Here is a 12,943-nt window from a genome sequence, read left to right as displayed (position 1 = left end):
CCTCATTCAGTGAAGTCATGCTGACAGTAGTGACTTGTAAAGGTTATGATGGGAGTATTTACACCATGAAGGTTGGCAAATGCTTCAGATCAGGGCTCCCCTTTCCCAAAAAGCTGGTTGTTAAAAGATTTATCATACACCACTGCTCACAGACATCTCATACTCTACATATTCAAAACTAAATTAATCCTCTTCCACCCCACCCCATCTAGCCCTATGCTTTCTCTGAGTCTCTTGGCCCAGTTAACAAGATCACCAGCCACCTGGGAGTTTCTCACTCCCTGTTACCCATATTCAAAGAATGGCCAACTAGTTAAGGTATACTCCAGGCTGCTATAACAAAGAGTCCCAGAAATTCAGTGGCTTATGTGACAACCCCAAAATAGGTCCTTAAGGACGGTGGGAGATCTCTGCCATCCTCAACACATACCTTCCATCTCTGTATCCACTGTGGCCGAGGTAGCTTCCACCATCATACCTAAATTTCATCCATTGGGAAGGGGGGTGCAGTGGGAAGCACAAGTTCTTTCCTGTTTAATGACATTGCAACTTCTGCTCAGAGGTTGGCCAGATGCAAAGAATGCTGGGAAATGTACTTACTAGCCTTATACTCAGCTGAAACATTATTAATAAAGAAAGAAGGGAGATGGCTGTTGATGTAAGGCTAGCATTCTGTGTCCTTGCAGGGTGCATCTTGTCAATGCTACCCCTGTATATTGCATAAATCCATCCCTTCTACTCTATGCCAGCTGCTGTTACCTTCGTTCTTGCCTGCTTCTGTTCATTTCATAGATGTTCTCTAGGTACCTTGTAGACCCTGAAAATAAACTGCCTCATATAACTTGATGTGACTCTTCATAGCTTTTAATGTCTATCCTGGAAGATGGATGATTAAACAATTAACTCAGTAAAGTCATTTGGAGGTTCTCATATTCCAGGCCCACATTCAGGTTGGCCAAACCTGATCACTTGGTATTGACATCAAAGGCCAGGACACTCAGACCCCACAACCTGCCAGATAAACCAAATGCTTTGGCTTCCCGGGATCAATACTTTTTACATGCCACAATTCAAATCTCAGCTGTGTCACCTTCCAGCTGAGTAACCTTGAGCAAGTCACTTAACATTTCCATGCCTCTGCTTGCCTTACAAAAAGGGAATAAAAATCAGGTCATTATGAGGACTTAATTAATATTTGTAAAGTATTTATAACAGTTCCAACACATAGTAGATACTTTGTGTTTGCTAAATAAAGAGTTCAGGCATGAATGAGTTGGTCTTTGACTACTTTTCCAGGCCTACCTCCCCTGACACTGATCTCCACCACCAGCTTATATGTAACCTTCCTTCTAGACTGAGCTCCCAACTATTTCCACATGTGCCAGAAATATTCATGTCTCTAGAACTTTGCACGTGCTATTCTCTGTGTGGAAGACTTTCCCACCTTGTTTGCCAGTGAAGCCCTATTCATCATAATTCAGCTCAAACTCTACTTCCAGAAGCCTTTCTGGATTCTCAGACAGGTAGCTCCTCCCTCTTCTGGACCTCCATATCACCCTACTTTTGTGCATGTCTGAGCTCCCCACTGCACCAAAACTATTTGAGAGCAGGGATATCCCTCATACATCTCAGTATTCCTGCCTCACACAATGTCTGACACACTTTAAGTATAAAAGATGTTTGTTGAATCAATGAATGGATAAATGAACTGCAATAATAACCTTTACCTTAACCACTTCCAATAGAATTTAATGTCAGATTCTATGGCAAATGAAAACTGGCCACAGTTGGCCAGCAAATAAAGCAAGTCCAGTCCTTTAATTAGCTGACTGTAGCTTTTCCACCAACCTGACAGGAAAATTCTTAAGACCCAATGTTTACTGAATAGTCCTATGTGCCTTGCCCTTAGCCAGGCACTTGATTCTGGCACCAGATTGAGTCCTCATCACTAGTCCTTATCACTACAGATGGGGATGGGAAGCTTGAAGGGGGAGGACACAGAAATTATGAAAAAGGTCATTGCTCAACTGGCTGATAAGAGGTGTGAGTTCTAGTACTGGTTCTGCCCTAGTGGGCTGTGAGACTCAAAACAGAGCCTACCTCTAACTGGGTAAACCCCTGTAAAAATCCAGGGGTTGGATCCATGATCAGGAAGGCTCTTCTTGACTTGGGGCAGTCTCTGAATATGATATCCTAACTGGGTTTGGGGAGAGGTAGTGGGAATTGACAGGGGAACTTACAAAGGAAATGTAACAACATCATTAAATATCAACAAAAGGGGAGGTGCAGGCTATGAATAGTCACTTTCCCCTCCAGTGTCCCCTTAATCTTCACCTAAGCATTTTGAATGATGGCAGAAATACAGGTGCCAGCTCATCCAATTCATCAAGGCCTATTTATAGAGGACAGTTACCAAACTAGGGTCATGCAAGAATATTTAAGTTTCCAGCTCCTGAGTCAGCTCTGTCTCCTACAGCTCTACCCTTCCCACTGAAATGGACTCCTCCAGTCTGGGGAGCCAGGCCTGGACTCAGAACCACCCCCGGGCATGTGAAATGCCATTGTTGCCAGTGTGTAACTGATGAGCCAGTTTAAACTATCTGTCCTTTGGCTGGAGGGGCACATCTTCCAGAGTGGCATCTGGTAAGCAGAGAACCTTTAGGGGAATGTGGACACCACAAAGAAGTACCCTCTTCCTCTGCCATCTCTGGTCTTAATGCTCCTCCCACCCTTAAGCAAGTAGGTGGGAGTGCCCCCAACACACATATGTACACACACAACATTTGCACTCACACACATACATACGTACTTTCACACATTACCAACACATACACGTGCTCACACAGGAGTCTCAGCTAAGCCAAGCTGTCAGAGCTGCGGCTCAGTTGCCTTCACTATCAAAACCGCTGTGCAGCTGGTGTCAGGTCAGGGGCCCAGGAGAAAGGAGGAGCCGGCTAGTGGAAAACCTACTTGCTTGAAAAATGCCAGAACAGATGAAGAGAAAGGGATAGGGAAGGGAAGCTAAAGTTGGGTTAGCTGAGCACCCATTTATGATTGTGTGTGCACGTGTGTATGTATAAGACCCAGGCGCTAGGGGAAGGGTGAGGAAAAAAGGGGCCATCAAAAAGACAAGGATGGAAAGAAACACAGAGAAGATGGAGACAGACCCCTTTCCATACCTATCTCTTTCCGTCTTCCCTTCCCTCCCTTTCCTGGTGATTTCATTCATGGCAGAACCTTGCTCAGGAGCCTAGAATGGACGACTGTCCAGGACTATGGCGCCGCTTCCTCGATCCACTTTAAAAATGTAAGGTAATAGGGGCCTTATTAGTCACCCCGTGGAGCCCTGATCTCCGGATAGACAAGATCTCCATCTCTTTCGCACCACCGCTGGCTACTGCCTATCCCCTACGTCCAGTCTAGAGGTGCTTGCTATCCTTTCCACAATCCCCTCCCGGTGGCCTAATCGTGAGGTGTCTGCACCTTTAACTCTGCGGCCGTCGGCCGGGTTATTGTCTCGCCTCGCAGCCAATCGGCGGTGCCGTTGGGGGCGGGGGAGCCAGCCTGCGGATTGGCCGCCGCGCGCCCCGCCCCTCCCGGGATCCCGGGAGCTGTCCGGCCGCCTCAGTGCTGATCCCGCCGCCGCCCTCCGGCTGTGAGCAGCGCTGACAGGGCACTATGAGCGGCGGCGTCTACGGCGGAGGTGAGCGAGCTTCGGGCTTCGCAATCTGGCAGGTTTCGCCACCAGCCCTGCGCCCCCAACCCTCACGACCCAAGCTCTGAGCACCCTGCGGCCTGTCACCTCGGCTCTAGAGCAGGTCCAGCCCCGGGTTTGGGTCCTGCGCCACTCCTACCTTCGCGCGCACCGGGATCAACCTTTCCACCATTCAACTCACTTCCGTCCGGCCCCCGGCCCCTTGTTTCCCGGCAAGGAGAATGGCCTGAGCAAGGCCACTGGGCAAGGAGGGACTTTGGAGGCTTCACCCCCACTCCCAGGACCCCGGACTCCAGGCCGAGCTCCCACCTGCCCCGGCCGGCTTTGAAGGTGGCGAGACTGTGGCTCTGCCCTGACCTCCTCTCGGAGCTATCCAGGGTAGAGATACTCTCACACGCCTGTCTCCCCGCACAGATGAGGTGGGGGCGCTGGTCTTTGACATTGGCTCCTTCTCAGTCCGCGCTGGGTACGCTGGGGAGGACTGTCCCAAGGTGAGCCTTCCAACCCCCTCCCCAAATCCTAAGGGCTCCGGACTCCTCTTCAGACTTCCCAGTGACTCAGGGCTCTCATAACCCAGAGAGAAGCTCTGCTGAGCGGGAATGTGGGAGTAACCCAGAGGCGGGCTGAGGGTTCTGCCGTGTTCCGGGACAGGAACGAGAGTTTGATCCCTCTCTCTGCCCATCCCCCACTCCAGGCTGACTTCCCCACCACTGTGGGGCTGCTGGCCGCGGAGGAGGGGGGCGGGCTGGAGCTGGAGGGGGAGAAAGAGAAGAAAGGGAAGATCTTTCACATCGATACCAACGCCCTGCACGTGCCTCGGGATGGAGCGGAGGTCATGTCGCCCCTCAAGAATGGCATGAGTAAGGAGCCCCCACCCACCGTCTCCTGAAACAGACCTGGAGCCCACACCCCACAACCCGAGACACATCACTCCACATCCACGGAGTCTTCCTTCCAGCTACCCAAGTCCCAGGAATCCCCTCACTGCTTCCCGCAGCTGCCTGGTTCCCAGCCCAGAGGGTCCTGGGAAGGGGGGATTTCTGCTGAAGCTGACCTCACTTCTTCTCCCCTGGACTTGGCCTCCCTCCTTCCTTTCCTTCCTGCCCCCGGTCCCCTGCCTGCTCACCCTCATGTCTACACGCTGGTCTGGCCCCAGTCGAGGACTGGGAGTGCTTCCGCGCCATCCTGGATCACACCTACAGCAAACACGTCAAGTCCGAACCAAACCTGCACCCAGTGCTCATGTCTGAGGCCCCGGTAAGTGCCTCATCCAGCCCCTAATCCAGCCCTGGGGAGCAGCGTCTCCTTTTGACCATTAACCTCTTCCCTTAAGTCACTGCCACCAATTACTCCACCTCACTTTTCAGACTTCCCTTCCAACTCCACCATCTTCAACCACTTTGCTTCATCCCTGCTTTAGTCTCCATCCCTCTCTCTCTCCTCTTGCTCTAGCCATTCACCCTTCCCCCATTCAACCTTATCTACTGCCCCTTTTCCCCCCAAAGTCCTTTTCTGACCTTTTAACTTAAAATTTTTGTCAGTAATATAAATGCATGTAAACAATTTGCTTTATAAAGTATGGTAAGAAAAACTGCCATTCATATTGTCCTTCATTTCTCCTTTTCCAGCAGCAACTGCTTTTCTCCTTTAGCTAATTTTTTGGTCATTTCCTCCATATCTCTAAATGTCACACTTAAATTGTTGCTTGTAGATTTTTTTTTTAGTTTTAGGCATTATCTATGGATCTCCCACTATGGAAAATAAACATTTAGCTCTCTTTCCTCACCCAGCACACACCACACACATTCCTCATTCCCCACCTTTAAGTACAGTTGCATTTTAGTGTTTTTGTTTAAGATCAGTTTTCAGTATTTACACTCTTATTATTATATATGCTAATCAGGCCTGAGCCAGCAATAAACTATGATCACTTCTTTTTTCCTATTCAGCCTTTTGTTTTCTCTAGAACTGAACATTATTTTGCTTTTAATTTTTCTTAGTTTTCTATTTACTTAATAATGTGACTCAAAATTATTCATCAGTTATTTATATTTTTTCTTAAGACATCAATTCCTTTAAGCATTCTATCAGTTTCATCTTATTTTCTCTGCTTTGGACTGGTTATCTTCTACACAGAGGACATAGCTATCATCCTGACATCTTTCATCTTAGCGAATCCCTTTGCCTCTCTCCCATATTATAAGTCCTGTTTATTGAGTCTCATGACTTTGTGATTTACTCCCTTGTTTTCATGGAGCACATCCTCCAGTAAATGCCTTAGAAATGTCATGGGAAGTAAAGATTTTGAGACCTTGCATGTCTGATCTTGGACTGATAGCTTAGCTAGGTAAAATGTTCCAGGTTGGAAATTATTTTTTCTTTAGAATCTTGAAGGCACTTCTTCACTGTCTTCCAGTATCTACTGTTGCCATCAAGAAGACTGAAACCATATAATTCCTGATCCTTTGATGGATTGTTTTTCTTTGTGAAAGTTTATAGAATTTCACTTTATCCTCAGTGTTCAGACTTTAATTTCACAATATTACATTGGTGTATTTTCAACCATTGCTTTAGACATTAGTATGTCCCTTCAGTCTGGAAATCTATGCCTTTCAACTAAGTGAAAAATTAATTCAATAATTTTTCAATTCAGTAATTTTAATTACTTATTTGATTATTTATTTCTCTCAATTTTCTGTCTCTTTTGGAAAATCCTATTATTTGAATTTTGCACCTCCTGAATTAGTCTTTTAGTTTTCTTATCTTTACTCTTATGGTTTCCATCTCTTCATCTTTCCCTCTAATTTCCAAGATATTCCCTTAAGTTTAATTTTCAACACTTCTATTGAATTTTTCACTTCTGCTCCTGCATTTTTAACTTCCAGAGCTCTTTTTTTTTAATGTTACTTTTGAGAGCATCCTATTCTTGTTTCATGGGTGCAGTATCATCTGTTACTTCACTAAGGATGTTATTAGTTTTGTTTTTGGTAAGTTTTCATCTCCCTGTATATTCTCTGTTCTCCCAAGTTTCTTTTTTTTTGTCCTTTTTTGGGGGTCTCCATCTAAGTTTAGAGGCTTTTCTCAGATTTCTGAAAATCTTTGGTTGTCTGCTATGTTTGTCGGTTGGGGGTGTGTGACTAAGGAAGCAGTGTGGGGCAGGGGACTTGTTGCCTGTAGTCTTTGCTATAGGATGATCTGACTGGTATGTTTGTTAAACAACTTCTGATAATTGGCATCTTTAGGTCTTTGATGTAACCCACAAGGAAGACTTCCATCCTAAAGACTGGCCTGGCCACTCTCTTTCTGGGAGCCAAGTGAGGAAATAGGGCTGATGTTCTCAGAATTCAATATGCATGGCATCACTTAATCTCCATATTTTAAGTATATTGTCCTCACTCACAACTGTGTCATGTACCACCAGTTCAGAGACCTCCCATTTTACTCTGTCTAGAAAATAAACTTTCAGTTTTCTGCTGAGGCTGGGGTGGGCAATAGCCCAGTGGCATGGAATTGGGGAGAGAGTTTAGGATTTGTTACTTAAATAGCTCTAAACAATCTTTTATTTTAGCTTTTCTTTCCCTTCCACATCCAGAGTACCTGATACTACCAATTCCTGAGCCCTTTGAGAATTCTGTACTTAACACAGGTTGTTACTGTTTTTTTCCACTAATGGCTTAGGAGTCAGCATTTTTTAATCTATTAAGTAAAATATCACTCACCTATCTAATTTCCAACTTTTAAAAGTATGTTGTTGTTTCCTCATTTCTTATTACTCCCAACCTTTGAGGGTTTATTTCTTTCTCTCTCCCTCTCTTTTTGCAGTGAAACTTACATAACATAATATTAACCTTTTTAATGTTTAAAGTTCAGTGGCATTTAATACATTCACGGTCTTTTGTAATCATCACCTCTGTCTAGTTCCAAAACATGTTAATCACCCCAAAAGAAAATCCATTTTCATTAACCAGTTTTTCTCTATTCCCCCTACCTCCAGCCCTTGGCAACCATCAGTCTTTCTGTCTCCATAGATATATCTATTTTGGATCTTTCTTATAAATGTAGTCACACAATATGTGACTTTTTTGTGTCTGTATTCTTTCACTTAGCATATTTTCAAAGTTCATCCATATTGTAACATACACCAGTAATGTTTTCTTTATTATGGCTGAGTAATATTCCATTGTGTGGATATACCACAATTTGTTTTTCCATTCATCCATCCATGGATATTTGATTGTTCCCACCTGGGCTATTGTGGATTGTGCTGCTATGAACAGTTATGTACAACTATTTGTTTGAGTACCTGTTTTCAGTTCTTTTGGGTTTATAACTAGGAATGGAATTGCTGGATTATATGGTAATTCTGTTTTACTTTTTGAGGAACTGACAACTGTTGTCCACAGTAGCTGAACCATCTTATCTTTCCACCAGCAGTATACAGGGGTTTCAATTTCTACACATACTTTCCAACACTTAGTTTTGTTTGTATTTTAATTATTATCACCAACCTAGTGGGTATTAAGTGGTATCTCATGGTGCTTTTGATTTTCATTTCCCTACTGGACAACATTGAACATCTTTTCAGGTGCCTTGTTGGCTTTTGTGGGTTTATGTCTTTTTAAATTGTCCTTTTATTTTAGTTTTGCTGGGAATTTAGAAAGGAATAAAATTAGATGTTTATATTCAATACACCATTTTTACCCAGAAATCCTCTTCCCCAACTTTCTTGCCTCTGAGATTATTAGAATGGGGAAGAGGGATATACTAGGGTCTGGAAGGAGCCTGAAGCGTGACACTGGGCTAGAAGTCAAGAGACTGGTTTTACTGAATTTTCCAAAAGTTTTCTGTGTGATCTGGGGCAAGCCACTCTCCCTCTCTGAATTTTATTTGCTTTAGCTGAGTTTGAATTTTGATCTTTAAAATTCTTTGTAGTTCTCACATTCTAAAGTTCTGTGTGGGTCAAGGGGCCTGACCTCTGTCCCCAGTCCAAGTTATATGTGTGTATGTGAGTGTAAGCGGGCTTGTACCTCTCCCTTCCTGAGTCCTCCCGTCCTGCACTTTCTCCCCAGTGGAACACACGGGCCAAGCGGGAGAAGTTGACAGAGCTGATGTTCGAGCAATACAACATTCCTGCCTTCTTCTTATGCAAGACGGCTGTGCTCACTGCGTATCCTGTGTTGAGCTGCTCTGGCTGGGTGGAGGGCCAGGGTGGTGTGAACAGTGTGCTGAGTTGGAACTGGGCCTGATTCTGTGATCAGTGTTCTAGATGGGCAGAGACCCCACCCTGAACCCCATTAGTGTAGAGGGCCCCTGTGGACTAAGTGCCTTCGATCATGGGGTGGTCAGTGGCCTTTTCCCATTCCTTGGAACAGACTGAGGAGAGAGACAGAGAGAGAGAGACAGAGAGACAGAGAGAGAGAGAGAGTCAAGCTAAGTAGACAGCAGGGACTGGGCCAGGAGAGAAGAGGGAAGGGCATATGATACTGAGGCATTTCCTTCCCAAACAGCCAATAAGCATTTATGATTTTTAAGGATCAGCCTTGCATTAAATCTTGTGCTAGGCACTGGGGTGATATGGCCCCTAACTTCAGGGGGCTCATGGGACATAGAACCAATACTAATGGGAGGCTGAGAGCTCAGAAGGAAGGAAATGAGAAAGAAGTTGTAGTTCAGACAGGGAAGAAGTGACAGGGATCACAGGAACCTTTGTGCAGCAAATGGGTCATAAACCAGGAGAGATTTGCAGACTGGGAGCGGGCTGGACCATGGGAGAGCAGTATGACCACCCAGCCATGGATCTCAGCCCCCTTCACTTGTTGCTGTCTCTTTGACTTACCAATCCCACGCCAGCTTTGCAAATGGACGCTCCACAGGTTTGGTGCTGGACAGTGGGGCCACCCACACCACGGCCATTCCAGTGCATGATGGCTATGTCCTGCAGCAAGGTGAGGCCTTGGCGAGGATCGGCAGTGCCTTGGTGGACTAAGTCCTGACACACCCTCCCTTTCCAGGCATTGTCAAGTCACCCCTGGCAGGGGACTTCATCTCTATGCAGTGCCGGGAGCTCTTCCAGGAAATGGCCATTGACATCATCCCGCCTTACATGATAGCAGCCAAGGTGGGCCTCCGAAGTCTTAGACACTCACTCTATGACCGTCAACTCACTGGCCCATCAGATATCAGAGTGGGGAGCAGCAGGATCCCCAGAGTTCCTGGGTCCAGTTCCTCAATTTACAATCAAGGCATCAGAGATCTGGACAGGCTGAGGAATGTGACTGAAGTCATGTAGCCGGCTAGTAGCAGGATGTGTGAGGGTCAGTGTGATGGGTGCTGGGGTCCAAGAGACCCAGGTTCAAAGTCCCCTCTGGCCATGTAAGAGCTGTGTGACCTAGAGCCTGAGTATGAAGCTCCCTGAACCATAGCTTCCTCCCTGCAAAGTGGGAAAACAACAAACAGGGTGACCATGAGTTTCAATGAGACCCTGCCTGCAAGGGTCCATCCTGGAGCCCCACATGGGACATAGCTCAAGAATAAGGCTGTTTCCTTAGGGTTCTGGCCTGCACTGTTTCCCCCCCCCAGCTTTCTCTGCCCGGGACTTCTCCCATCAGCTGTGCCTCTCACGCTTGGCGTGCAGGGGGACGGGTCATTCCCCGCTCTCTCTCCTCTAACCAGGAAGGGGGAGAAACACCTTTGTGGGTGACCCAGTGCCTGTCAGTTGCAGAGCCAGCGAGTGCTAGAAGGGCAGGTGTGGTCAGGGTGGGCTACGCATGTATGGAGTGTGGAAGGGTAATCAGAGGCTGTGCCCCCACAGGAGCCTGTACGGGAGGGTGCTCCCCCAAACTGGAAGAAGAAGGAGAAGCTACCCCAGGTTTCCAAGTCCTGGCATAACTACATGTGCAATGTGAGGCCCTGGAGAGGGTCCCCTGAAACACTCCTTTCCCCTACCTAGCATCTAGTCCTCTGCTATGAATAGAGGGAAGGGGAAAGAGGCCCTTCAGGAGGGTGGGTTTGGGGGTGCTGAGGAGGGAGACTGGGCCCTCACCACATCCCTGGGTTCCCAGGAGGTGATCCAGGACTTCCAGGCCTCTGTGCTACAGGTTTCAGACTCTCCCTACGATGAACAGTGAGTGGGACCCACAGCTGGGGTGGGTAAGAGGGCAGGCCTAGAATTCAGGGGGGACCTCTGGTCCTTTATGAGCACCTCCAGGCCAAGTCTTGCTCCTTCCTGGGCAGGGTGGCTGCGCAAATGCCCACAGTGCACTATGAGATGCCCAATGGCTACAACACCGACTACGGCGCTGAGCGACTCCGCATCCCTGAGGGCCTGTTTGATCCCTCCAATGTCAAGGTTGGGGTGGAGTCCCTGTATGCCAGGGTGTAGGGAGGCTGGGAAGGATCATGGGATTCTCAAGACAGGGGACAGAGGGTCCAAAGCCCAAGTCACCTTTCTCTGCAGGGCCTGTCAGGGAACACCATGTTAGGTGTGGGCCACGTGGTGACCACCAGCATTGGCATGTGCGACATCGACATTCGCCCGGTGAGGCCAGAGCCTGTGGCTGGGCAAAGGGATAGTGGGAAGACAGGCAGGGCTGTTCCCTGCAGACTCACTCCTCTCTGCTCTTAGGGCCTGTATGGCAGTGTCATTGTCACTGGAGGGAACACACTGCTCCAAGGTTTCACTGACAGACTCAATCGAGAGCTTTCCCAGAAGACCCCACCGGTAGGAGCCCACCTCCTGGCCAGGGCCTTGGGCACCAGTCCAGACTTAGCCCTTAGGAGGAAGAAGACCAAGTCCTTCCTCATTCCCCAGTGCCCAGCGTTCTGGCCAGTTCCCCCAGTGGCTTCCCAATCTTCCCTACCACCAGCCCTGTCCCTTCCCAGAACCCAGGTGTCTGCTTCCCCCAGCCCCTCTTTCCCCCCAGAGCATGCGACTGAAGCTCATCGCTAGCAATAGCACCATGGAGCGCAAGTTCAGCCCCTGGATTGGGGGCTCCATCTTGGCCTCACTGGTGAGAGGGAAGGGGCCTGGCCTGGGACTGACTGGGGGAAATGGGCAGACCAGACCCAGATAGCCCTACCGCCTTGCCTGCCTCATTCATTCATTCAACGAACATTTATCTCTGAGAAAGCACAGGCAGTGCGCCCAGCAGATGAATGCTCCATTAGGACACAAATCAGTGGGCAGAAGGACAGGAAGCTGGAGAGACTGGTTGGGATGAGACTGTGGTGACTTTGTGTGCCAGGATGAGGCACAGGCATTCACTTTCAGGCAGAGACAGGGCAACCAACAGAGAAAAGGGACAGTCTGAGATTCTGGGTGCAGGAAACCATCAAGGGACATGTTTCAACTGGGGTGTGGGGTAAAGCGGAGTGCCAGAGTTAAGACAACCCACCCAAAGGTTAGCTGGTGCCAGGCTGGTGAGGGTGGAGGTGTTTTCTTGGGAATGAGGGAGGCTTGACAAGTTTGTAAGACCTGATGGAGTGATAGGGTACCTGGTGGAGGAGGAATGGGTGTGGGGGGGGTATTGGGGTGACGGTTGGCTGGCCTGGGTCTGTGAGCCGGGTGCACAATAAATACTTGTTGAATGAATGAATCAACATTGAGGAGGGGAGTTCGACCTCTGAACTTGAAGGAGACAGGAGGGTATGGGCCTGAGAGGCAGGGAGGCCAGGAGGAGGACTTCTGAAGGGCAGAGCCTGCAAGAAGGGAATGTAGGGGGTCCCTTCAGTCTCCATGGCTGCCCTGATGACCGATGTCGTCACCCGCATCCAGGGCACTTTCCAGCAGATGTGGATCTCGAAGCAGGAATATGAGGAGGGCGGGAAGCAATGCGTTGAGCGGAAGTGTCCCTGAGGGCGCCCCCTTCCCACCCAGTGGTGGGGGAGGGGACGCGAAAGGCAGGGCGAGGGGGGTTGCCCCAGACCGGCCTTCGCACGCGCAGATCGACGCCCCCATCTCCGTCGTCCCCTTCTCCTTTCCTCCCTCTCCTCCTCTTAGATTGTGATGTTTCCGGATTGAAAGAAGTAAAAACGTTTTAAGAAAAATAAAGTTTGGCCTTTTTGAGGGTGGGGAGGGGGGCTGGGGAGAAGGGAGGGCCACACGCACATCTCTCAGGATCCCACGGTGGACGCGGGGGCCAGGTTTGCAGGTGGGGGCAAGCCCCAGGAGGTTTCAAATGGGCCGCGCGACCCAGGAGGATCCAGAAACTAGGACGCGGCTAAGGCCGC

General features: G+C 48.4%; 1 protein-coding gene across 5 annotated transcripts; it reads left to right on the top strand.

Annotated features, from left to right (window-relative positions):
- The first annotated feature begins 3,228 nt into the window (after positions 1–3,228).
- Positions 3,229–12,764, top strand: ACTL6B (actin like 6B). 5 transcript variants are annotated; one of them, XR_005059557.2, is made up of 14 exons: positions 3,234–3,703; positions 4,130–4,206; positions 4,410–4,575; positions 4,872–4,972; positions 8,785–8,882; positions 9,566–9,660; positions 9,727–9,833; positions 10,527–10,616; positions 10,777–10,838; positions 10,949–11,063; positions 11,172–11,252; positions 11,340–11,435; positions 11,621–11,724; positions 12,489–12,764. XR_005059557.2 is itself a non-coding variant. In XM_017679894.3 (14 exons), exons 1-14 carry the CDS (start codon positions 3,679–3,681, stop codon positions 12,567–12,569), a joined length of 1,281 nt encoding a protein of 426 aa, XP_017535383.1. In that variant the 5' UTR covers positions 3,236–3,678; the 3' UTR covers positions 12,570–12,764. The 5 variants fall into 5 exon arrangements, 2 of the variants coding, with proteins under 2 accessions (XP_036867775.1, XP_017535383.1); XM_017679894.3 differs by having other exon boundaries at positions 3,236–3,703; positions 11,638–11,724; XR_001856199.3 differs by having other exon boundaries at positions 3,229–3,703; positions 11,340–11,724.
- Positions 12,765–12,943: the final 179 nt, after the last annotated feature.

This window comes from Manis javanica, chromosome 10, assembly GCF_040802235.1.
Source record: "Manis javanica isolate MJ-LG chromosome 10, MJ_LKY, whole genome shotgun sequence".
NCBI lineage: Eukaryota > Metazoa > Chordata > Mammalia > Pholidota > Manidae > Manis > Manis javanica.
The sequence above is the reverse complement of the archived record's forward strand: the minus strand, read 5'-3'. Positions and strand labels throughout refer to the sequence as shown.